The following is a 24,240-nucleotide window of genomic DNA, read 5'->3' on the forward strand; positions in this document are numbered from 1 at the left end:
TCAAGCCAGCAACCTTGGGGTCATGTCTATAATCCCACGCTCAGGCTGGCAACCTTGGGGTCATGTCTATGAGCCCGTGCTCAAGCTGGCAACCTTGGGGTTTTGAACCCAGGTCCTCAGCATCCCAAGCTGATGCTCTATCCACTGCGCCATCACCAGGTCAGGCATCTAGTTCTGATTTGTGATGAAAGAGATACTAGACAGTCTGAAGTCAGCTCTAAGAGGGAAAAAAGCAGTGTTTATGGAAGAGACCTTGAAAAAGAAAATCAGAATCTGTTTTTATTGCTGTACCAGAATGACTCACTATTTGGGAGATGGTAATGTTAGTACAAAGCAAATTGAAATACACAGATATCTGAAATGACTTCACAGTAATGTGATGTCCCAATAAGTTAAGGAACGGCTCGTGCACTGACCGCTTTCTCATTTCATGTTCTTTACAAAGTCTTCCCCTTTCTTGATGGAGGCTTTCAGCTCAGGAATGGCTTCAGCTATCATCTTCTCTTCGAAAGGGGAGACTTTGCCGATGCCTAGATTCTTCTCCATGCCCTTTTTCTGAAAGAGAGAGGCACAGAAGTTTTACAATGAAGTTAATGAGTTTGTTACAGAAACCTGATCAGCTTGTAACTTGATCAGCTCTGCCCAGCTATCTACCCCCTGAGGGGCTGCAAATACCCAAAGCTCAGGCCTCAGACGGTCCCAGGCTGGGATCGGGCTCTGTCACTATGAGCGGACCCCGGACAATGGTTCCCATGCCAAGTTTACTTCCTTATCTATAAAATGGGCATATTATCTACCTAAAGAGAGGCTGTGAATACAAATAGGCAATGTGGCACATCAAATACTCAATAATCAGTAGCACTAATGTTATTCTTCTCGACACAGAGCATAATTTTGGGCTCTAGTCTCTTAATCTAGCTGGTAGAGTCTGAACTAAAGAACTCTGTTTGCACAGAACCCCCACCTCAAGGACACGTACCCCCAGCAGCAATGGTGTGGAGAAATAGGGACAGTCTGTTTCTTGGGACTTAACAAAGGAACATTCGACAACTCCTTCCTTTCCGTTGATTGCATCCACAAGGGAAAAGACAAACCGGGCTCCAGCATATGCCATGGACAGGGTGGCAGAGCCTAGGAGAACACAGAAAGGTTAGCCAAGCTAGCACAGAGACCGTAAAATCCAGGTAAGCCTGCCCTGCCAGCTAAATCAAGCAGCTGTAAATCTCTAGGTTTAGTCGTTGAAAATTTAGGTCAGCATTCTTCAATTCAGATTCATGAATGGCATTGCTTAGCTTTGCCAACCTCAAACACTACTCCACTCCACCAAGCAATCTGAGCTGCCTTCTGAGATAGAGTTGTCTATCAAGCAAACACACAAGAAACTTAGAAAAGGGTTTGCTCCTTGCCCAGCCCTCCGCAGTCTTCAACTCCTGAACTCTTAACAGCGCCCCTGGCATCAGCACCGCATGCAGGAACTGCCTCTAAGAACGTACCTGCTCCAGCTTTAGCCTTGACCACTTCCGTGCCGGCCTCCTGGATCCGCCCAGTAAGGGCTGTTAGCTGGTCCTGGGGGAAGTCCACCTTGGGAGTGCACTGCAAGCCAAAGTCAGAGGGATCCCATGAGCAGTTCTGGCTCCAGTCACCATCCCCAAATCCTGCACCCCCGCACTCTCCTCACTCGACCCACTGAGAGTCCTTCACTTTACCACTACATAGGAAAACAAGAGCCTTTCTTTCCTTCCTTTCCTTTCTTCTTTTTTTTCTTTTTAAGTGAGAGGCAGGTAGGCAGAGAGACAGACTCCTGCATGGACTTCGATCAGGATCCACCTGGCAAGGCCCTTACTGGCAATGCTCTGCACATCTGAGGCCACCTTTCCATTGCTCAGCAACCAAGCTATTTTAGTGCCTAAGGTGAGGCCACACAGTGCCTTCCTCAGCACTAGGAGCCAACTTGCTCAAACCAATTAAGCCATGCCTACAGGAGAAGGAAGGAGGGAGGGAGATGGAGGAAGGGAGAGAGAAAGAGGGGGGGGGGGGGTAGAGGTAGAGAAGCAGATGGTTGCTTCTCCTGTGTGCCCTGACTGGGAATTAAACCAGGACTTCCACACACCAAGCTGATGCTCTATCCACTGAGCCAACCAGCCACGGACAAGAACCTTTTCTTTAAAGAGAAAGTCAACTTTGTTGGAAGATGTAGTGAGTTCCCTAATTTTTAAAGAACTTTTTATATTTTGGACTAATTTTAGATTTAAAGAAAAGCTGTAAAAAACAGTACAAAGATTTCTGTCACCCAGCTTACTCTCATGTAAACATCTTACACAGCCACAGTGCTAATATGAATAGGAGATGAGTATCAGTACATTGCTAACTAAACTACAGACCTTGTTTAAATTTCACCAGTTTCCCCACTATTATCCCTTTTCTGTTCCAGGTTCCTATTCAGGATGTCACTGGCAATCAAATTAAGTCATTTCTATTCTCTAACAGTTCCTCAGTCTTCCCTTGTCTTTCGTGACACTGGGCAAGAGTACTGTCACTCATTCTGTAGAACGTCCATCCATTTGAATCTGTGTTTCCTCAGGATTTTTTGTAAGGTTATGAATTTTTGGCAAGAATATGAAAAATATATTGTGTCCTTCTCCGTGCATTATACTCAGGGGTTATGAGGCTGATTTGATACAGCTTTGCCTGCTCTGACATGATCAGAAATCCATTAATGTTTCTACCAGTTTTCATTGTGCTGGAGCTGGCTGCTTTGAGTACCTTCTGACTACACTCACTCCAGATGGCTATGGACCCTTGAAATGCTGGACCCTGACCATAAGCGCCATACCAGTCAAGAAACTCCCAGGCCTGACCAGTGGTGGCACAGTGGACAGCGTGTCAACCTGGGATGCTGAGGTCCCAGGTTCATTTGAAACCCCGAGGTCTCCAGCTTGAGCGTGAGCTCATCTGGCTTGAAGCCCAAGGTTGCTGGCTTGAGCAAGGGGTCAATGGCTTGGCTGGAACCTCCTCCACTCCTTGGTCAAGGCACATATGAGAAGCAATAAATGAATAACTAAAGTGTAGCAACTAAGAGTTGATGCTTCTCATCTCCCTTCCTGCATCTCTCTGACCAAAAACAAATAAACAAACAAGAAACAACTCCTAGATAACCGGGGTGGGGTTGCATCTATAGCAGAAATCCTCTCAAATAACAGATGGGCAGATCTGTGTCAGTCTGTTCTGAGCATACAGTTTCTCAAAGTGAAACCTCTAAAAGGTGCTCATGATTTTTTTTTTAATTTTCCTTAAGTGAGATGCAGGGAGGCAGACAGACTCCTGAATGTGCCCCAACTGGGATCCACCCAGCAAGCCCCCTATCGGGCAATGCTCTGCCGATCTGGGGCCACTGCTCTGTTGCTCGGCAACCAAGCTATTTTGATGCCTGAGGCGAGGCCAAGGAGCCATCCTTGGCACCCGGGGCCTGACTTGCTCCAACTGAGTCATGGCTATGGGAAGGGAAGAGAGAGAAAGGGGGAGGAGAGGGGGGGTGGAGAGAGAGAGAGAGAGAGAGAGAGAGAGAAAGGAGAAGGGGAGGGGTAGAGAAGCAGATAGGTGCTTCTTATATGTGCCCTGACCAGGAATTGAAGCTGGGACATCCACACGCCAGGCCAATGCTCTACCACTGAGCCAACTGGCCAGGGCCAGGTGTTCATGATCTTACAGCTTTCTGGCAAGGTCACACACTAACCTGAGAGATTAAGGGGATGATGGTTTTCCCAGCATGGCCGCCAATGACAGGAACATTAACTCGAGCTGGATCCAAACCCTGATGAACAAATTGTGGAGCTTGATTAATTTTTAACAAGCTCTTTTGAGTATAAAAGATCTACCCAAAGCACCAATATTAGAAAAATTCACAGACCTCAGAACACAACAAAGAAATCAGAAAAGAGACGGACTTTAGCTTTGCTGAGATCTACCACAGCCCCACCCCATAGCCTAACATCAGTTTGAACACATGCAGCAAGGAGTAACTTGTCATCTTGTGAGATCACTCGGAGGTTTACCCTTTATGAGTTGAACACTGCCTCCTTGTAGGCCCCTACATTGACCCCATCAATCTGAAGTCTTCTCAGAATCAAAGTACGACAGTCCTTTCTCACAGCTCATGTTATTCCCACGCACAAACCCAGACTCATGGGCCCACACTTTGTCACAGAGAACAAGTCAAATTCCTTTTCCCTCATTTCAGAGTAAAGTTCAACAATGCCAGGAAACCCAAGGGTGAGAAGTCTGCCAACTCAGAGTGATCAGGACAGAAAGAAAAAAACTGGGAAGGCTCAGAACACCTTGGTTCATGAGTGTCCTTGCTGAGAGAGGCTGGTTCATTTGTTAAACTGATGTACAATGCTCCCAAGAATCTGGGACCCAGGTATTTATGTTAAAAAAAAAAAATTAGCCCTGGCCGGTTGGCTCAGCGGTAGAGCGTCGGCCTAGCGTGCGGAGGACCCGGGTTCGATTCCCGGCCAGGGCACACAGGAGAAGCGCCCATTTGCTTCTCCACCCCTCCGCCGCGCTTTCCTCTCTGTCTCTCTCTTCCCCTCCCGCAGCCAAGGCTCCATTGGAGCAAAGATGGCCCGGGCGCTGGGGATGGCTCTGTGGCCTCTGCCTCAGGCGCTAGAGTGGCTCTGGTCGCAACATGGCGACACCCAGGATGGGCAGAGCATCGCCCCCTGGTGGGCGTGCCGGGTGGATCCCGGTCGGGCGCATGCGGGAGTCTGTCTGACTGTCTCTCCCTGTTTCCAGCTTCAGAAAAGTGAAAAAAAAAAAAAATAAAATAAAATAAAAAAAAAAATTAAAATCTGGTGGGAGTCATGGGATGGAAGTGAGCAGTCCCAAAATGACATCACCTTCTCCAAATGCCACAGCTGCTGAAGAAAGCAGCCCTAGGTTAGGAGCCTGCTTTGTCCAGGAAGGGAGACCCAGCCTTTAGGGGGCAGGCACAGCAGGACCAGCTGAATGGAGCAGGAGCTCAGAAGCCAAGGCACTGTTCTGGCCACCAGGGACACGGGCATGAACAGACAAAACCCCTGCTTTCGAGAAACTTACTGTCCAATGAGACAGATACAAAGGGACGTCCCAACACAAGGTAAGATGGCCACAAAAGGTTGCTATAGAAGCCAGAGGAGCACTTTATCAGCCTGGGAACGCTTCCTGGGACAGACCTAACTTCATCTGGGAAGGAACAGGACTTCCCCAAGGGAAGCATATTCTGGGCAAAGGGAACAGAGGCCAGGGGGTATAAATAACACATATAACATCAGCAGAGTATGAAATGTATACCAGAAAATTTCTGCGAGCCTACTGGAAAGGGAAGGTGGCAGTAAAAGGGGTCCAGATGGCCGAGAGGGATGAGGGAGGAACCAGGTGCAGTGGTACCTTGACACACGAGTTTGATTCATTTCATGGTTGAGCTCGTGGCTCAATTTGCCCATGTGTCAAATCGAATTTCCCCATTTAAGTTAATGGGAATGCAATTAACTTAAATGCCATTTGGCTCCCCAAAACCACACAAATTTTTTGTTTTATATGCTTTTAAATAAGACAATGTACTTTATAAATAACAAAATACACACACACACAGAGTAAAAGAGAATGTAAAGAAATAAACTGGTTTATGAAGTGTATTTACCTTCAAGGTCAGGTGAAGATGCATGCTGGCGGAAGGGGGAGGAGACATTAGCATAACAATGGCCCTTCCCAAGCAGGAAAGTAATTAGCAATTTCACAGACAAGCTGCCCAGCGCCATTTTTAACAATAAAAGTGAGCAAACTCAAAAAACACAAATTACAAACTCATTTGCCCAACACTCGTGATTCAAATATCCACTCGTGACTTAAATAAAAAAATCCCGCGAGTGACTGCTCCTCTCTCAAACTGCTGGTGATTTAAAGTGCTCGTGTGTCAGGGTACCACTGGACTAGGAGCTTAAGGGTCAACCTTGAGTCTTTAGGAATTGTTCAAAATGTCTGATAGCCTGAGGTAGAGAGCAGTTCACTTAACTGAAGCTTGTCAAGCACTAGAGGGCACAAGAGGAGCCAAGATGCCCCTTCCTCCACCTCAAACAGTAAGGCTTCTTGGCTCAGACAGCACTATGTAATATGACTTTCTATAAGACTACAGCAGCACCCTGGCCGGTTGGCTCAGTGGTAGAGCGTCGGCCTAGCGTGCGGAGGACTCAGGTTCGATTCCCGGCCAGGGCACACAGGAGAAGCGCCCATTTGCTTCTCCACCCCTCCGCCGCACCTTCCTCTCTGTCTCTCTCTTCCCCTCCCGCAGCCAAGGCTCCATTGGAGCAAAGATGGCCCGGGCGCTGGGGATGGCTCTGTGGCCTCTGCCTCAGGCGCTAGAGTGGCTCTGGTCGCAACATGGCGACGCCCAGGATGGACAGAGCATCGCCCCCTGGTGGGCATGCTGGGTGGATCCCAGTCCAGCGCATGCAGGAGTCTGTCTGACTGTCTCTCCCTGTTTTCAGCTTCAGAAAAATGCAAAAAAAAAAAAAAAAAAAAAAGACTACAGCAGCCACTGTGTGGCTATTGAGCAGCTGAAATTTGGCTAATGTGAAGGAGGACTGAATTTCTAATTTTATTTATCTAATTTATAGCTACACGTGGCTACTGTACTGTGCACAAGTAGAGGCCCAGGGGAAATGGTGTGCTGTGAAAATTGGTAGCATCATGGGAGCCCTAAAGAATGGGCACCACTGCTTGCGGGAAGCTGGGGTATGAACCTCAGGAAGCTGGAACCCTGGCCTGCTGGCCTGTGCCCTTTTTGTTTTACTGCGATCTCCTCTACAAGGCCTTTCCTGACTCAATCACAGTCATACTGTATTCCAGTGGTCAGCAAACCGTGGCTCGCGAGCCACATGTGGCTCTTCCACAAAATACCACGTGCGGGTGCTACCTTGATAAGGAATGTACCTACCTATACAGTTTAAGTTTAAAAAATTTGGCTCTCAAAAGAAATTTCAATCGTTGTACTATTGATATCTGGTTTGCCGACCACTGCTATATACATACTGAACTGGTTTAAATCAGTGGTCCCCAGCCCCCGGGCCGCAAACTGGTACCAGTCTGTGGGCCATTTGGTACCGGTCCGCAGAGAAAGAATAAGTAACTTACATTATTTCCACTTTATTTATATTTAAGTCTGAACGATGTTTTATTTTTAAAAATGACCAGATTCCCTGTTACATCCGTCTAAGACTCACTCTTGACGCTTGTCTCGGTCATGTCATACATTTATCAGTCCCACCCTAAAGGCCGGTCCGTGAAAATATTTTCTGACATTAAACCGGTCCGTGGCCCAAAAAAGGTTGGGGACCACTGGTATAAATGATCTCCCCACTCTGCAGAGCTCCCAAAGCCTGGGGTCATGTCTTCTGGAATTCAGTGATCCTCACACCTAGAATGGAGCCTGAGGAGCATGTCGCAGTATGAATCAAAGCGGACTGTCATCAACGCTTCAGAGGCAGAACTGTCTGGTGCACACACAGTGTGGGCACTTCTCACTAAACTGGTACATGACCATGTTCCCTACTTTAAAGAGGCACCCCTTATCTGAAAAGTCAGGGAAAAAAAGGTCGTCTGAAGTTCAAGAAGGAAAGTATTTGGGGCCAAAGTAAGCGGTTCTGCTGGAACTATAACAGAAAAATTAGCGAGTTGTGAAAGGCACAGAGGACACCAGACCTAGTGCTGATACCAATCCCACTTTAGGATGAGTCCAGCAGCTCAATCAAGCAGCCCAAGAAGCAGCAGACAACTGGCAAGATCAGAACCCTCCGAGGGGAGCTGCCACAGGTTACCCAAGAAGGGTGGTCACAACTATAAAATAATTTACATAATGATTAGCAGGTAAATCCTCTTAGTACTAATTTCTAGAGGCATTGAACTTGGGAGAGTACAACTCAGTCCGGTCAATAAAAACCCAGGGAAAGCCTGAACTTTTGACTCATCAGGGAGAAGTAAGAAGAGTGAGCCAAGTCCAGACTGAAGCTGGCTGCTTTAAACCTGCAGGGGACTGCCACTTAGATTCCTCAAGAAATGTGAGAGCTACTTCCCACCAAGGGGTTGAGCTATTAAAAATGTAAAACTCCCAAGTTTCAAGTAACCTGTAAGTGCCCTGGTACCTTCTATGCCCATAAATGAGCCAAGCATGGCCCAGAGCAGTTCAGAAGATACCTGATGTGGCTCTTACCTTCAGTTCCGCAACGAAAGCATTGGCTCTGACAACATCCAGGGTTGTCACTCCAAAGATCTTATTGGGGTTGTACACTCCATGTTTCTTGAAAACTTCAGCAGTGATTGGGATGGTCGAGTTAACCTAATAAATCCAAGAGACAGGCATAATTTACCCTGATTCTGAGAGCACGGCCATATACCATCAGGAACGGAACATAGTGTGTGGACTTCCTAGTTCACCAGAGAGCTTTCCTCCCTCCACATAAAGAAACCCTGCAGCAGACACTCTTGCCCTTCGTGGCCTCTGAATGCAGAATTCAAAGATGCATGAGACCCTTGAAACTTAAAATACATGGTGATGGCTCCACAGGGCATCTTTGGCTCTAGCTGGAACTTACACCTGAATAGCCAATGCTAACAACAGACAGCACAGCACAGGGGTAAAAGCTCAGATGACGTAGGGTCAAATCCCAGTTCTGTTACTCCACATGGTAACCCTGGGCAAGCTACTTCAACTCCCCAGGACTTGGGTTCTTTATCTGTAAATGGGGGAGAAAACTACCTCAGAAGGCTGTTGTGAAGATTCAATGGCTTAATATATGGCAGGTGCCTAATGCTTTACCTGATTCATAGAAACAACAAAAAACCCCTAGCAAGACATGTATCAGGCACTAGTTAGTCACTCCCCAACAAAATAAGCAACTGTGGCCCTGGCTGGCTGGCTCAGTGTATAGAGCTTTGGCTCAGCATACGGACATCCAGGGTTCAATTTGCAGTCAGGGCACTCAAAAGAAGCAACCATCTGCTTCTCTTACCCTTTCTCTTCCCCTTCCACAGCCAGTTCAACTGGTTCGAGCGTCAACCTAGGTGCTGATAGCTCTGCTGATTTCAGCATCGGCCCCAGATGGGGGTTTACAGGGCGATCCCAATTGGGGCACATGGCAGCAATCTGACTATCTCCCCTCCTCTCATGTAAAAAAAAAAACCCCAAAAAAGCAACTGCTTTCTACTTCTGACCAACTAGCCCCAAGCAGGCTGGGAAAGGCAGGATCCTCTTCTGGGAGGCCACTGTCATAAGCTCTGGGTGCTTACCAACAGTGATGTTCCTCTATCAACATCACAATCACGGCACTGTCACTCAGCTCCTTCCCACACTCAGAGACCAGAACCCAGAGTCAATCAGGAGGGAGGAAGGAATGGGGCTGCTGTTAAATACAGCCTTGGGCCTGCTAGGGCAGGCGAGGGGGCCACAGCGGTCTTCTCAGGATATACAGCACTCAAGAGTCTCTGAACTGAAGAATAAGCTCCCTGCGAGCAAGACCTTGTGTGGCTATGTTATACGATAAATGTGTAAGTTTGAGAAGAAAGGGAAAGATAACATCGGGGAACCAGGAATTGTAGACCCTGGGCAGAACACAGTAAAAGGAGTTCACAGGCTACCACAATGATGGCTGAAAGAAGTCTTAAGAATGGACTTGTTGGCCCTGGCTGGATAACTCAGTGGTAGAGCGTCAGCCCAGTGAGTGGATATACTGGGTTTGATTCCTGGTTAGGGCACACAGGAGAAGTGACCATCTGCTTCTCTACCTTGCTGCCACAGCCATGGCTCAACTGGTTCAAGTGCATCAGCCCTGGGCGCTAATGACGGCTCTGTGTAGCCTCCACCTCAGGTGCGAAAAATAGCTCAGTTACCAGCATGGCCCTAGACTGGGGTTGCCAGGTGGATCCTGGTTGGGGCACATGTGGGAGTGTCTATCTCCCCTCCTCTCATTTGGAAAAGAAGAAGAGAGAAAAAAAAAAAAAGACTTATGTTCCAGATAGAGAAACTAAAATTTAGATAAGGGAAGTGATCTGCTCAAAAGCATACAGTTAATTGATAGAATAACCAAGTTAAAACTCACTTAGTCCATGTCAGAAGGAATCCTTAGGAAATAAATGTAAGGACTGCTTTTTAGTTCATCCAACTTACCATTTCATCATGTTAGTCTGATTATTCTCCTTCTCACACATTAGCACACTTTTGCTGTGAGCTTTCACACAGTATCAGCAGCCTACCTGACAGCAGCACTCACCGGATTAGCAATGATGCAGATCATGGCTTCAGGGCAATGCTGGGCACAGGCAGCAGTCAGGGTGGCCACAATTGTGGCATTGGTGTTGAACAGGTCATCCCGTGTCATGCCTGAGAATGATACAATTCAAGATATTCACAAAGGACAGAACATATTTCTAAGTATGTGTCAAGTGCTGTGTGTAAGCTGTTACAGGAAATTCAAACGTGAGACCGGGTCCCTGTTTCAAATTAATTTATCTTGTAAGGAAAACAGTCCAGTGTGACAGGTGCCCAAACTGGTCTGTGGGGTTAGAGGGTGGAGGTTGGGGTTTGGGGCTGGGAATCAGGAAGGGTGCTATCTGAGGAGGATCATCAAGGATCAGGAAGAACTCCCAAGGTGGAGACAGGCGGAAGAAAGGGCATTCCAGGCAGGGGGGAATGCAGCAAACTGTAGAGGCCTTGATCTTTACCTCATAGGCAATGCAGAGCTTTTGGAATTTTTCTGCAGCAACCACTTCCTCATCTGACTTGCAAGGAGATGCTAGGGAAGATTTCAGATACACACCTGGTTTCCTCGGGACTCCGGCTGGAATAACCACCAAATCACAACCTTTCAGGCAGTCTGGCAGCTGCTCAGGTCCGAGGTAGCCTAGAAAAAACACCCATTAGAGCAATCTTACTGTTTGTGACCTGCAGGGGCTAGCACACCTGTGGAGACAGAGCCCAGAGGATGGCCCCACCTGCACCCAGTGCTGACCACAGGCCACAAGAAAAGATGGCAGGCCCATCTACGATGTTATTCCTTCCCTTGGGGACTACCACCCTGTGAGTTTGAAATGTCCCCCCTTCACTGTACTTTTTCTCCAGCCTCCATTTGCACAGGCCCCAGATTCAGAATGGATTAACCCTTCAGGTGTGCGTAAAGCCAAACCCAGTCAGCTGCTAATCTCTACTCCCTAGCATCTGTAAGTCCTTCTCAGCTCCCAGTCAGAACATGTGCTTATTTTGTATCATAATCATCCTAACAAAAATTCCTTCTCAGGGTTGAACCAGAAGGTACGCTGAAGGCCATGAAAAACACAAAACAAAACAAAACAAAACAGGCCCTGGCTGTTTGGCTCAGTGGTAGAGCGTCAGCCCAGTGTGTGGATGTCCCGGGTTTGATTCCTGGCCAGGGCACACAGGAGGAACGCCCATCTGCTTCTCTACCCTTCCTGCAGCCACGGCTCGATAGGCCCCAGGCACCGAGGATGATTCCATGGCCTCCGCCTCAGAAGCTAAGAAAAGGCTCCAGCTGCAACAGAGCAAAGGCCACATGATGGGCAAAGCATCATCCCCTAGTGGGCTTGCCAGTTAGATCCTGGTTGGGGTGAATGTTGAAGTCTGTCTCTGCCTTCCCTCTTCTCACTAAAATAAAAAATAAAAAAACAAAATAAAAAAAACCCTGTGCTGATAAAAACAAAAACAAAACAAAACTATGTATTAGTATCTATTTTGCTTATTCCTTGCACCTGAGGAAAATAAGGTCTATTTACAAGGATTTCAATGACCAAAATCTGCTTTGATTTTAACTTCTCCCTTTTTGCAGGAGCTTTCAGAAGCTCAAATTTGTAACAAATTCAGAGGGTATGAAAGGCTCATGAACATGACTTGATAGACTCCTGCATTGTTTATATCTTTCTGGACAGTAATTTGGTACTTTATAGTAAAAGCTTTAAAATAGTCAGACCTAGTGAACCTACTTTTAGGACTCTAAGAAACAAAATAGACCAGGTGGTGGCGCAGTGGATACAGCATCAGACTAGGATGCGGAAGACCCAGGTTCGAGACCTCGAGGTCGCCAGCTGGAGCGCGGGCTCATCTGGTTTGAGCCAAAAAAAACTCACCAGCTTAGACCCAAGGTCACTGGCTTGAGCAAGGGGTTACTCGGTCTGCTGAAGGCCCGTGGTCAAGGCACGTATGAGAAAGCAATCAATGAAAACTAAAGTGTCACAATAAGAAACAAGATATAAAGTTGAAGGTGTTTACCATAGCATATATATTTATAGTTATAGTAGAGAAAAACAGGAAAGAGCCCAATGGTCAACAGTATGGGAATAATAATAATAAATAGCTCTGGCTGGCTGGCTCAGAGAACATGTGGAAGTCCCAGGTTCGATTCCTGGCCAGAAGTGACCATCTGCTTCTCCAACCCTGCCCCCTTTCTTTCTCTTCCTTTCTCCCTCCCCTCCCCACCGCAGCCATGGCTCCATTCGAGCAAGTTGGCCCATGACTCCATGGCCTTGCCTCAGGCACTGAAATAGCTCAGTTGCTGAGCAACGGCCACAGATGGGCAGAACTTGGCCTTTTAGAGGGGCTTGCCGGGTGGATCTCGGTTGAGGCACATGCAAGGATCTGTTGCTCAGCCTCCCCACCTCTAAGAAAAAGAAAAAAAAAGAAAAAAAGAAAGAAATGATAAATTATAATATAGCTTTAAAAAATGATGTTATCAAGAACTTGGTGACCTGGGAAATGTTGCTAAGATGTGAAATAAAATAAACAGGGTATATAATTATACATAATTATGAATTACTTCTTGAATAACATATCTCTATTTCCCAAACATAAAATTTCCAAGGTGACCATGCTTTGGAGAAGCTGGCAAAGGTAACCCTGGGTGGAAATTGGCCAATGACGGGAAGGTGACCCGCAATGACTAGGAACAGCATTTCTTACTGCCTCGAGTCCCTTTCCCATTCTCATATTACTTTTCAAGTTAGAAAAAATTTCAAATGGGAAGATCAACATTTATTTTTCTGAAAGACACCATTATTTATAATTTTATACACTCAAGCCCCAAAAAGTGTGATTATTTGTAAAAGTTAATTCTAAACTGAACATACTGAACATGGAAATCTCTGAACCAAGTCTCTGAACCTCTAGTTTCATCTAAGAATCTTACTCTAAACTTGGATCCTAGTCTACTTGGGAGAAGGGACGTTAAGTTCCCCAGGGCCAGCATGCCCAGTACCTTTCACAGTTGCTCTGGTCTCAATGTGGCTCAGATCTGCGGCCACTCCGGGTGTATGAGCAATATCGTAGAGGGTCAGTCGGCTCACCAAAGGGCTGTTCTTCAGGAGAAGAGAAAGGGGCTGCCCAATTCCTCCGGAAGCCCCGAGCACGGCTACTTTAGCATTGTTCTAAAAAGAGCCACAGAGAAAAAATTCTTAAGGTAAAATCAGCATTAAATGGATTCACAATAAAAGGAAAGCTCCTGCAAAGTACTGCACTGGCCTACTTTATTGCACAGGTGCCAAAGGAAGATACAACTGTATTTCTACCAGTTCAAAGATCCAGTTTCCTTCTGAAGTTAAGCGGCTTGCCTCAGGAACATGGAGGAGAACTCACAACTACAGAGGTTGTGACAGGGTCACACTTCAAACACCCTCTGAAGATGAGCTTTACTCATTCAGGCTGAACAGCAGCCTTATTTGCAATCTGCAATGGTTTTTTTTGTTTTGTTTTTTACAGAGACAGAGAGAGAGTCAGAGAGAGGGACAGACAGGCAGGAACAAAGAGAGATGAGAAGCATCAATCATCAGTTTTTCACCGCAACACCTTAGTTCAGTGGTAGTCAACCTGGTCCCTACCGTCCACTAGTGGGCATTCCAACTTTCATGGTAGGAGGTAGCAGAGCAACCAAAGTATAAATAAAAAGATAGATTTAACTATAGTAAGTTGTTTTATAAAGATTTATTCTGCCAAACTTAACAAAAATCCGACATAAAGTACTTGGTAATTATTTATTTATTTATTTTTTGGTAATTATTATTATATGCTTTAACTTGCTGTTAACTCTGCTTTATAAATTTTATAAAGTAAAATTTACTTTATAATTTTTATATACTTTTACTTTAAAATTTACTTTATAATTTACTATATACTTTTTTTTTTTTTACAGAGACAGAGAGAGTCAGAGAGAGGGATAGATGGGGACAGACAGACAGGAACAGAGAGATGAGAAGCATCAATCATCAGTTTTTCGTTGCGACACCTGGCCAGGGCACACAGGAGAGGTGCCCATCTGCTTCTCCACCCCTCCCCCTCTCCTTCCTTTCTGTTTCTCTCTTCCCCTCCTGCAGCCAGGGCTCCATTGGGGTGGGGTTGGCTTGGACGCTGGGGATTGGGGATGGCTCTGTGGCTTCTGCCTCAGGCGCTAGAGTGGCTCTGGTTGCAACAGAGCATCACCGCCTGGTGGGTGTGCCAAGGCACATGCGGGAGTCTGTCTGACTGCCTCCCCATTTCCAACTATAAAGAAAAAAAAAAAAAAAGCTCCTTTTTTATCCTGGCTGGTAGCTTACCATCCCTCCATCCTTCCTTCTCTCTTTCCTCCCTCCCTCTCAGTTCCCAAACTTTAGTATCAGAATCACCTGCTGAGCTAAAAAAAATAAGAGAGGGCCAGGCTCCTTCATGTAGGATCTGGCCTAGGACACTTATTTTTCTACCAAGTTCCCCAAGTGATTCTGATACGCACCACAGTTTGAGTTCACTATTACTCCACAGCAAGAGGCAGAAGAACAAGCAGCAGTTGGCCTGGGCATGTCAGCTGGGAATAGTTTAAAAAGTGAGTTTAGTAGGGGGTTCCAAAGAAACCAGACTGCATCACTAACATCTGAAAGGCCAGAATTAGAAGCTTCCATATCACTTTATTGGTGAGCTTATGGAAACTAAAGTTATACAACTTGACTTTCAACAACCACTTCAGAGATAAGCAGATCTAATGACTGATCATCATCTAATCCCACTCATTTCTTAAAAAACAGCTTCATTGAAATGTTATTTCCCATACTGTAAAATTCACTCATTTAAAATGTACAATCTAATGGTTTTTAGTATATTCATAATTGTACAACCATTACCCTATAAAGAAATGCCATACCCAGAGACTTTCTCCCCATTTCCCTACAACCCCTGGCAACCACTAACCTACTTCCATCTCTATGGACTTGCTTTTGCCTAGTCTGGATATTTCACATATGAATGGCATTATACAACATGTGGCCTTTTGTTCTGCCCTTTTTTTTATTTCCCTTTTGTGGCAGAGACAGAGAGAGTCAGAGAGAGTAACAAATAGGGACAGACAGACAGGAAGGGAGAGAGATGAGAAGCATCAATTCTTCCTTGGTGACAGACAGGAAGGGAGAGAGATGAAAAGCATCAATTCTTCGTTGTGGTCCTTAGTTGTTCATTGATTTCTCATATGTACCTTGACGGGGGGGGGGGGCTACAACAGACCGAGTGACCCCTTGCTCAAACCCAATGAGCCTGTACTCAAGCTGGCGACCTCGGGGTCTTGAACCTGGGTCCTTCCAATCCCAGTCCGACGCTCTATCCACTGCGCCACCGCCTGGTCAGGCTTGTTTTGGTTCCTTTTACTGAGAACACTGGGGAACAATTTTTTTTTTTTCATTTTCTGTTGCATGAGGTTTTAGAACTGTTTCTATATATTTCTGCATCGCTGATTCCAAATCTGAAATCCGTTTTTGGGTGCATGCTCTAGTTTTTATGCAATTTTAATTTCTTTTTGTTAGTTAATGGCATGCATTGGTTTTTAAATTGGAGTTAAAGGGCAACAACTCTTGAATTGAAATTAACCACAAGGCAATTAGTGTTTTACAAACATCACTTTTACATAATTGTAGTTGTTTTAAAATGTAAAAAATTATCATCTGATAAAAACACCCTCTTACTTTAAGATTAAATCATGGCTTCTTCAAGTAGGCATAAATGTAAGAATAATCCTGACACCTTCTGTTATATATGTGGCTGTTACACACTTCAATGTCAAAGGCGCAATATTTCATCATTTGTAACACGTGCATATATTGCCTATTTTCAAGTTCCCCTCGGCGATCAAGACAAGAATTGGGCTTCTCATATTGTGTGTCAAAATTGTGAGGAAATACTTCATGACTGGACAAAAGGAAAATGCAAAGGAATGCCTTTTCATATTCCCATGGTTTGGTGTGAACCTAAGGACCACAGCAGTGACTGTTATTTCTGTCTGATCCATATGAAGGGCATCAGCAAGAAAAAACGGCATATGATCGCATATCCTAATATTCCTTCAGCAATACGACCTATCCCACACTCTGAGACACTCCCAGTTCCAGTTTTCAATGGTTTTATTTCTTCTAAGGACGAAGAAAGTAAACATGGTGATCAAGTGTATTTTGATAAGATGCATGAGGAAATGGTTGTAGAATCTGAAGGGTCTTCTTCTGATGCCAAGCAGTCATTAACCCCGCAGCAGTTTAGCCAACCCGAATTGAATGACTTAGTAAGAATGACATAAAAATTGTCCTCAACTTTCTGAAGTATGAGGAGCATAACTGGATTATTTGTGTGGATCTTAAAATGGTAAATTTCGCCCTGGCTGTTTGGCTCAGTGACAGAGCGTTGGCCTGGCGCGCAGGAGTCCTGGGTTCAATTCCCGACCAGGGCACACAGGAGAAGCACCCATCTGCTTCTCCACCCCTCCCCCTCTCCTTCTTTTCTGTCTCCCTCTTCCCCTCCCGCAGCCAAGGCTCCATGGGAGCAAAGTTGGCCCAGGCACTGAGGATGGCTTCGTGGCCTCTGCCTCAGGCGCTAGAATGACTCTGGTCGCAGCAGAGCAACGCCCCCTGGTGGGCGTGCCGGGTGGATCCCAGTCGGGTTCATGCAGGAGTCTGTCAGACTGCCTCCCCATTTCCAACTTCAGAAAAAATAAAAAAATAAAAAATAAAATGGTAAATTTCCTGCTAGGACAAGAGGGTTCACAAAGTATCCTTGCTTTCTGTGTTTGTGGGACAGCCGAGCTCGGGAGAAACACTGGACACAGAAGGAGTGGCCAAAACATGAAGCTCTGGAAGTAGGGATGCAAAATATTGTGAATGAACCTGTAGTTAACGAGACAGGATAATTTTCCCCCCACTTCACATCAAATTTGGCTTAATGAAGCAGTTTGTTCAGGCTTTGAATAGAGAAAGTGAATGCTTTCAACATATTATTTCTGCTTTTCCTGCCTTGTCTTTCGAGAAGATAAAAGCAGGTATTTTCGATGGACCTCAAATTTGAACCTTCAGACATAACGAAGAATTTGCCAGGAAGATGAATAAGGAGGAGAAAGCAGCATGGCAGTCTTTTGTGGCAGTTACAAAGAACTTCCTTGGCAACAAAAAAGCAGAAAACTATGAACTTCTGGTCCAAAGGATGCTGTTGGCTTTCTGAGACATTGGATGTAACATGTGTTAAGATTCACTTCCTGAACAGTCACCTAGATAAGTTTCCCGAAAATCTTGGAGCTGTTAGTGATAAGCAGACTACTGCTGGAGCATCAAACGAAATTGTCCTCAACAAGTACACAAACGCAAGAGCTACAAACGCAAATTTTTGCCTGAATAAAATTTAAATAAGTTTTGCACAAATTTTATGATTAAAATAAGTGTTTTAATATGTTCTATTTTGAAATTGTAGACAAATTCTGATGCAATCATATCTTTTAGTGTATTTACTGCATTATATAAATTATTATATTTTCACAAAGATAATGCCCAAGAAGACATTCTACTTCATTACGTTAAACTAAATATTGAAAATTTTACAATAAGATGAAAACCTAAAATCTTAAACTGCAAAAAAACTGTAGCTTACAGAGAAAAACTAATGTCAGATTTGAGATCAGCACACTTGAAATAGGTAAGAACAAGTGTTTTTGTGGATGCAACAAAAATTCTGTTCCCCAGTGTAATAGAATTTTCAAGGTTCATCCATGTTGTAGCATCTAACAGTATCCAATATCCTTTTTTAAAAAGATTCTATTTGTTGATTTTAGAAAGAGGAAAGACAGGAGAGGGGAGAGGGGGGGAAGAGGAGGGAAAGAGTGGGAGGATAGAGGAAAAGAGAAAGGCAGGGTGGAGGGTGGAGAGCAGGAAGCATTGTAGTACATAGTTGCTTCTCATATGTGCCCGACTGGGCAAGCCCCGGGTTTCAAACCAGTGACCTCAGCATTCCAGGTCCATGTTCTATCCACTGTGTCACCACAGGTCAGGCAGTATCCCATTTCTTTTCATGGCTGAGTAATATTCACTGTATGGATATACCACATTTGTTTAGTCCATTCTTCAGATGACCAATTAGATGTTTCTACCTTTTGGCTATCATGAATAGCACTGCTATGAATATGCATATTTAAGTTTCTGTATAGACATGTTTTTAATTCTCTTGGGTATATACTGAGGAGTGGAGCTGATGAGTCATGTGGCAACTTCATCTTAAACCTTTTGAGAAACTGCTAGACTGTTTTCCAATGGCTAATATTCATCCATTAAGGCTCACTACAATTCAGCAGGCACCAACTTTCTACCTGCCATGTGCCAGAATGATTTGCTAGCATCAGTAAGATCAGCAAACTAAAAGATGTGGAAACTTAATAAATAGCACCTAGTACAGGGGTCCCCAAACTTTTTACACAGGGGGCCAGTTCACTGTCCCTCAGACCGTTGGAGGGCCGCCACATACAGTGTTCCTCTCAATGACCATCAATGAAAGAGGTGCCCCTTCCGGAAGTGTGGCGGGGCCGGATAAATGGCCTCAGGGCCCGCATGCAGCCCGTGGGCCATAGTTTGGGGACCCCTGCCAAGTGCCACAGAGACTAGGAAGAGCAGCAGCACAATGGGGGGGAATAAAGTGTTGGTGGGGTTTTGAAGGATGAGTAATTTAGCAGGTGGATACTGGGGGAGATATGTAGTATGGCCCACTCAGGAGAAGCAGTGCCAGCAGTTCTTTATGACTTGAGAGCACTGTTGGATGTACAAAGGGGGAAAGGAAGAAGGTAGAGCCACACAGAGTCCTTGTAGGCAATGGACTGAAAATATACAGGAACAAAGTAAGGAGACTACTGTAATAGTCTAAGCATGACTGAAGGGTGGGATAAAGGCAGCAAGGATAGATGCGTTGAGTGATCTGAGGAACAGAACTAATAGATTTAAGTTATCCCCTTCCCTTCTTCATCCATCCAAATCTACAGGGAGTAATCTGGGGTGAAAACTTTTGGGCTCGAGCAGACAGCATTGCCTTTAAGCAATAGAGGGAACTGAGGACGGCGTGAGGGGTTTGGGAGAAAAGATAATGAATTGTTTGCATGTTGAGTTTGGGCCACTTGCAACATTCAGATACACATGTGCCCAGCAGGTCCCTGGAAAAGGCTTGGTCTGGAGGTCACAGTGTCTGCCCAGGGATTAAAGAAAGCCATGGACATGGACAAGACACAAAAGGGAACAGAGTGAAAAGAGCACTAGGGACAGAACACCAACATTTAAGGGAAGAGGGGAAGGAAGAGGAGTCTGTAAAGAATGATAAACTGGTACTTAAGGCCACCCCAACCCAAGACATTAAAATAAACAAACAAACAAATAAATAACAAAATAAAAATTATGGCCTGACCAGGCGGTGGCGCAGTAGATAAAGCATCAACCTGGGATGCTGAGGACCCAGGTTTGAAACCCCAAGGTCACCAGCTAGAACGTAGGCTCATCCTCCTTGAACCAGGGCTTAACAACTTGAGCTCAGGGTTGCCAGCTTGAACGTGGGATTAGACATGACCCCTTGGGTCAATGGCTTGAGCAAGGGGTCATTGGCTCGGCTGTATCCCTCTCCCCATTAATGTACATATGAGAAAGTAATCAACGAACAACTAAGGTGCCCCAACTGAGTTGATACTTCTCATCTCTCTCCCTTACACTCTTTCTGTACCTGTCTGTCCCTCTCTCTCTAAAAAATAAAAAAATTGATTCACTTTAGAGAAAGAGGGAGAGAGAAACACTGATCTGTTGTCCTAGCTATTCATGCACTGATTGATTGATTCTTTTATGTGCCCTGACCAGGGCTCAAACCCGCAACCTTGGTGAATTGAGATGATGCTCTAGAGTCTAACCAATTGAGTTATCCAGCCAGGGCCACCTCAGACATTTTTAACAACCAATTCAATGACTGCTTCTTTGTGACCTTTCCTAAGGACAGATCTTATTATACAGTAATACCCTGCCTGAAACTCAAGTCATCCAGCATCCTCACTTACTGGCCATTTATCAGGGTCTGCTCTGTAGCAGGCAATGAGCTTAGTCTCTCCTCATTTAATGCCCACAACTCTATTAAGTTAATATTAACACAATCATTTTACAAGTGAGTAACTGAAGTATAAAGGTTGTAATATAAATCAAACCTAGCAAGTAATGAAGCTGGAATACAAGCCAAACATAAGCAATTTGAATCCTGAATTTGGGCTCTTAATGAGTCTTAGAAAAAAACAGCCCTGGCCATATAGCTCAGGGGGTTAGAGCGTTGTGCCGAAGTATAGAAGTTGCCAGTTCAATCCTGGTCAGGGCACAAACAGGAACAGATGTTCCTGTCTCTTTTCTGCTCTCTCCCTTCTCTCTAAAATCAAGAAAATAAACATTGAAGAAAACAGATCTAAGTCCTGCCCTAAGGTCCACTCCCATGATACAAAAGACATTCTTCCTCTTTAGGTCTCACACAAGGCCTAACTAGAATTCCAGCCAATCTCAGTGATATTTCTAATCTAAACTCATAAATTAGAAGGGAGTCTATTCCTAGCTGGCAGGCAGGCAGGCAGGCAGGCCTCACTCATTCTGTTGCTTTCAGTGTGCTGAGGTGATATTATTGCTGGTATATTACAAAATTTCATCATCTTAGTTAATACTTATAAAAACACAGCCCTTAAGTTGTGGAAGCTTTACAACGAGGTGAGAATCCTGGTATTCCAGAGGTTAGCTCATCATATCTTTGGAAAAGATCTGTCTCCAAACTCGCTGACCTTTTCCACGTTGAGGAGTAGTTGTCAACAGCACACTCACTGTTCAGCAACTGTTTTCAAAATGGACAGAGTAACACTTCCTTCAGTTACACATTTGCTTTTTAATGTCTTTTACAGTTTGTTTTTAAATTTCTATTTTGTTTGTGTTATATGTACTAAATACATATTTCTAGAAATAAATATACTGAGGTTGCTGTGCTCAACATATTTTTACTGTAAAAGATACAGAATCGAGTCTCTAGATCAATATGTAACATTTGACTCAAGCTCATCTTTCTGATAGTGCCTCTCAACATCTCTACTTTTATGTGTAATAGGCATTTATTATATTTTATTTTATTATTTTGTATTTTTCTGAAGTGAGAAATGGGGGTGGGGGGGGCAGACAGACTCCCGCATGCGCCCGACTGGGATCCACCCAGCATGCCCATCAGGGGGCGATGTTTGGCCCATCTGGGGCATTGCTCCACTGCAACCAAAGTCATTCTAGCACCTGAGGTGGAGGCCATGGAACCATCCTCAGGGCAGAAGCAGAGCCAACTTTGCTCCAATGGAGCCCTGGCTGCAGGAGGGGGTTAGAGAGATAAAGAGAGAGAGAAAGGCGGAGAAGCAGATGGGTGCTTCTCCTGTGTGCCCTGGCCGGGAATCGAACCTGGGACTTCCACACCTGGGGCCGATGCTCTACCGCTGAGCTAACCGGCCAAGGCCAGCATTTACTATATTTTAAAGTCGACATATAAAACTGAGCTCCTGCCCTAGCCAAGTAGTTCAGTTGGTTAGAGCATTATCCCAACATGACAAGGTTGCGCATTCAATCCCCAAAGCACATACAAGAATCAACCAATCCCTGGCCAGTTGGCTCAGCGGTAGAGCGTCGGCCTGGCATGCGGGGGACCCGGTTCGATTCCCGGCCAGGGCACATAGGAGAAGCGCCCATTTGCTTCTCCACCCCGCCCCTTCCTGTCTCTCTCTTCCCCTCCCGCAGCCAAGGCTCCATGGGAGCAAAGATGGCCAGGGCGCTGGGGATGGCTCCTTGGCCTCTGCCCCAGGCGCTAGAGTGGCTCTGGTCGCGGCAGAGCGACGCCCCGGAGGGGCAGAGCATCGCCCCCTGGTGGGCAGAGCTTCGCCCCTGGTGGGCGTGCTGGGTGGATCCCGGTCGGGCGCATGCGGGAGTCTGTCTGACTGTCTCTCCCCGTTTCCAGCTTCAGAAAAATACAAAAAAAAATAATAATAATAATCAACCAATGAGGCCCTGGCCCTTTGGCTCAGTGGTAGAGCGTCAGCCCAGTATGTAGATATCCCAGGTTCGATTCCTGGCCAGGGCACACAGAAGTGACCATCTGTTTCTCCTCCCCTCCCCGACCTTCCCTCCCTACAGCCATGGTTTGACTGGTTCAAGCTCATAGGCCCATAGCACCCTGGAGCCTCCACCTCAGGTGCTAAAAGTAGCTCATTTGGGAGCATGGCACCAGATAGGGGTTGCCAGGAGGATCCCTGTTGGGTGCATGTGTCAAGTCTATCTCCCCTCCTCTCACTTGGAAAAGAAAAAAAAAAAATCAACCAATGGAAGCATAAACAAATGGAACAGCAATTCAGTCTCCCTTCTTCTCTCTAAAAACAAGAAAAAGCTGAACTTCTGATATCCTTCACCTGCCCCAAACCAGTCTCCTCCAGCAGTCTTTTCCCATCTCAGCGAACCCCAAAGGCCTGGTGCCCTCCATGCTCCTTTCTCTCACCAAATCCTGTCAATAAATCCTGCTCTCTTACCTTTGGTCAGTTCCCTTCTCCCAGTCCTCAGTATCTATCTTCATCACCTCCATCTATCTTAAGTTTACTCCCTCTCGTCGGGTTTTAAGTGCCACTTCTCACTCATTTTGGTATCCCCTGCAACACCCAGCCCTGGCAAGCATAGATACTCAATATCTTTATTTTTCAAATGAATTAAGTGCACAGAAAAGTGATCTTAAGGACAGAAACTAAACAAGAAATTTGGGATCTCCTTAAATAATTACCTCTCTTTTGGGTGTGGCAATGTGGGCATCTCCTGGGGCACTTGGTAAAAATACTGAGGCCCAGATCCTCCCCTCCTACAATGAATCTGGCCCTCTGTTGTTTATTAGCTTTCAGGTGATCCTGCCACACACCAAGAGTTTGAGAACCACTATCCTAGAAGACACAGCCAAAAATAGCATAGGCTTTAGTAGTTCCAGGCCAAGTAATGCAGTTGTTACATCTAGGGGCAGATCCAGTCCACCCTAGCATATAGATCCTTTAAAAAGGTACTTAAGAGGAAGCAGTCTTCAGGTTCTTTAAGTGAAGGCCTGGTGATCCAAAAGCCATTCAGTGATCGGGAGATAAGAATTTTAATCCTCTGGCCAAATGACTGTGTAACTTTAGACCAGTTCTCTACCTTTGGGACCACGCCTCTCTATACTATGGCGTTAATAAGTACACAGTATTTGTACGGATGTTGCAAGAACAAGGTTATTCACCCAAAGTTGCATAGAAACATAAGTTACATTCGGCTCTAGAGTCCTGGCTTCGCAACACTGAAGGACTGCAGTCTAAGAGCAGGCCCCAGAGGGACCCCAGGGACAAGCTGGGAGACGAGAAGTGCACTGGTTCTGGAGTTGCGCTACCTCCCCTACTTTCTCCCGTACTTCCCCCTCCAGTATCAGAGCCGGCTTAGGGTGCCACAGACGCTGGCCAGTACCCATTGGCCCTGCGGTGCAGGCAGGCCTCCGGGTCACGAACGCTCACGAGCCAGAAGCGCACGTGGCCCAGGCGGGTGGGTTCCGCCTACAGCCAGCCCAGGCCGGGGGCTTCCGCCTGCAGCCAGCCCCCTCGTAGGGCCTACCTGGGCCGAGGTGCTGAAGCTACGGCGAAGAGCAGCGCCGGCAGGCCGGGCGAGGGCGGAGAGCATGGCTAGTGCGGGCAGGTAGCGGATCAGCAAACGAAAGGGCTAACGCCAGGGAAATGACTCCAACGACCTCCACACTGCTCAGGGCCTCCAGGCTTCACTTGGCCTGGTCTCGCGAGAGGGGGCCCAGCTTCCGGTCTCGCCCCACCTCCCAGATCTCGCGGTATTGCGGCTACCTCCGACTGTCGC

The 24,240-nt window shown here is 45.9% G+C and overlaps 1 protein-coding gene across 1 annotated transcript; it reads right to left on the reverse strand.

Annotated features, from left to right (window-relative positions):
* Nucleotides 1-253: 253 nt before the first annotated feature.
* Nucleotides 254-24,176, reverse strand: MDH2 (malate dehydrogenase 2). Its single transcript, XM_066274502.1, has 9 exons — nt 23,989-24,176; nt 13,290-13,458; nt 10,845-10,928; nt 10,299-10,408; nt 8,243-8,368; nt 3,734-3,811; nt 1,494-1,593; nt 980-1,131; nt 254-555 (listed from the first exon to the last, which is right to left on the reverse strand). Exons 1-9 carry the CDS (start codon nt 24,052-24,054, stop codon nt 424-426), a joined length of 1,017 nt encoding a protein of 338 aa, XP_066130599.1. The 5' UTR covers nt 24,055-24,176; the 3' UTR covers nt 254-423.
* Between the last annotated feature and the right edge of the window lie 64 nt (nt 24,177-24,240).

Source organism: Saccopteryx bilineata, chromosome 4 (genome assembly GCF_036850765.1).
Source record: "Saccopteryx bilineata isolate mSacBil1 chromosome 4, mSacBil1_pri_phased_curated, whole genome shotgun sequence".
In the NCBI taxonomy this organism is placed as follows: Eukaryota; Metazoa; Chordata; class Mammalia; order Chiroptera; family Emballonuridae; genus Saccopteryx; species Saccopteryx bilineata.

Bases quoted from the DNA above. Each gene is read 5' to 3' on its own strand.
- MDH2 (XM_066274502.1), bottom strand. From the start codon at position 24,054: ATGCTCTCCGCCCTCGCCCGGCCTGCCGGCGCTGCTCTTCGCCGTAGC. The intron at 13,459-23,988 runs GTAGGCCCTACG...GGCTCTTTTTAG, and splicing joins GCTTCAGCACCTCGGCCCAG to AACAATGCTAAAGTAGCCGT. The intron at 1,132-1,493 runs GTACGTTCTTAG...GTGTTCTCCTAG, and splicing joins CAAGGCTAAAGCTGGAGCAG to GCTCTGCCACCCTGTCCATG.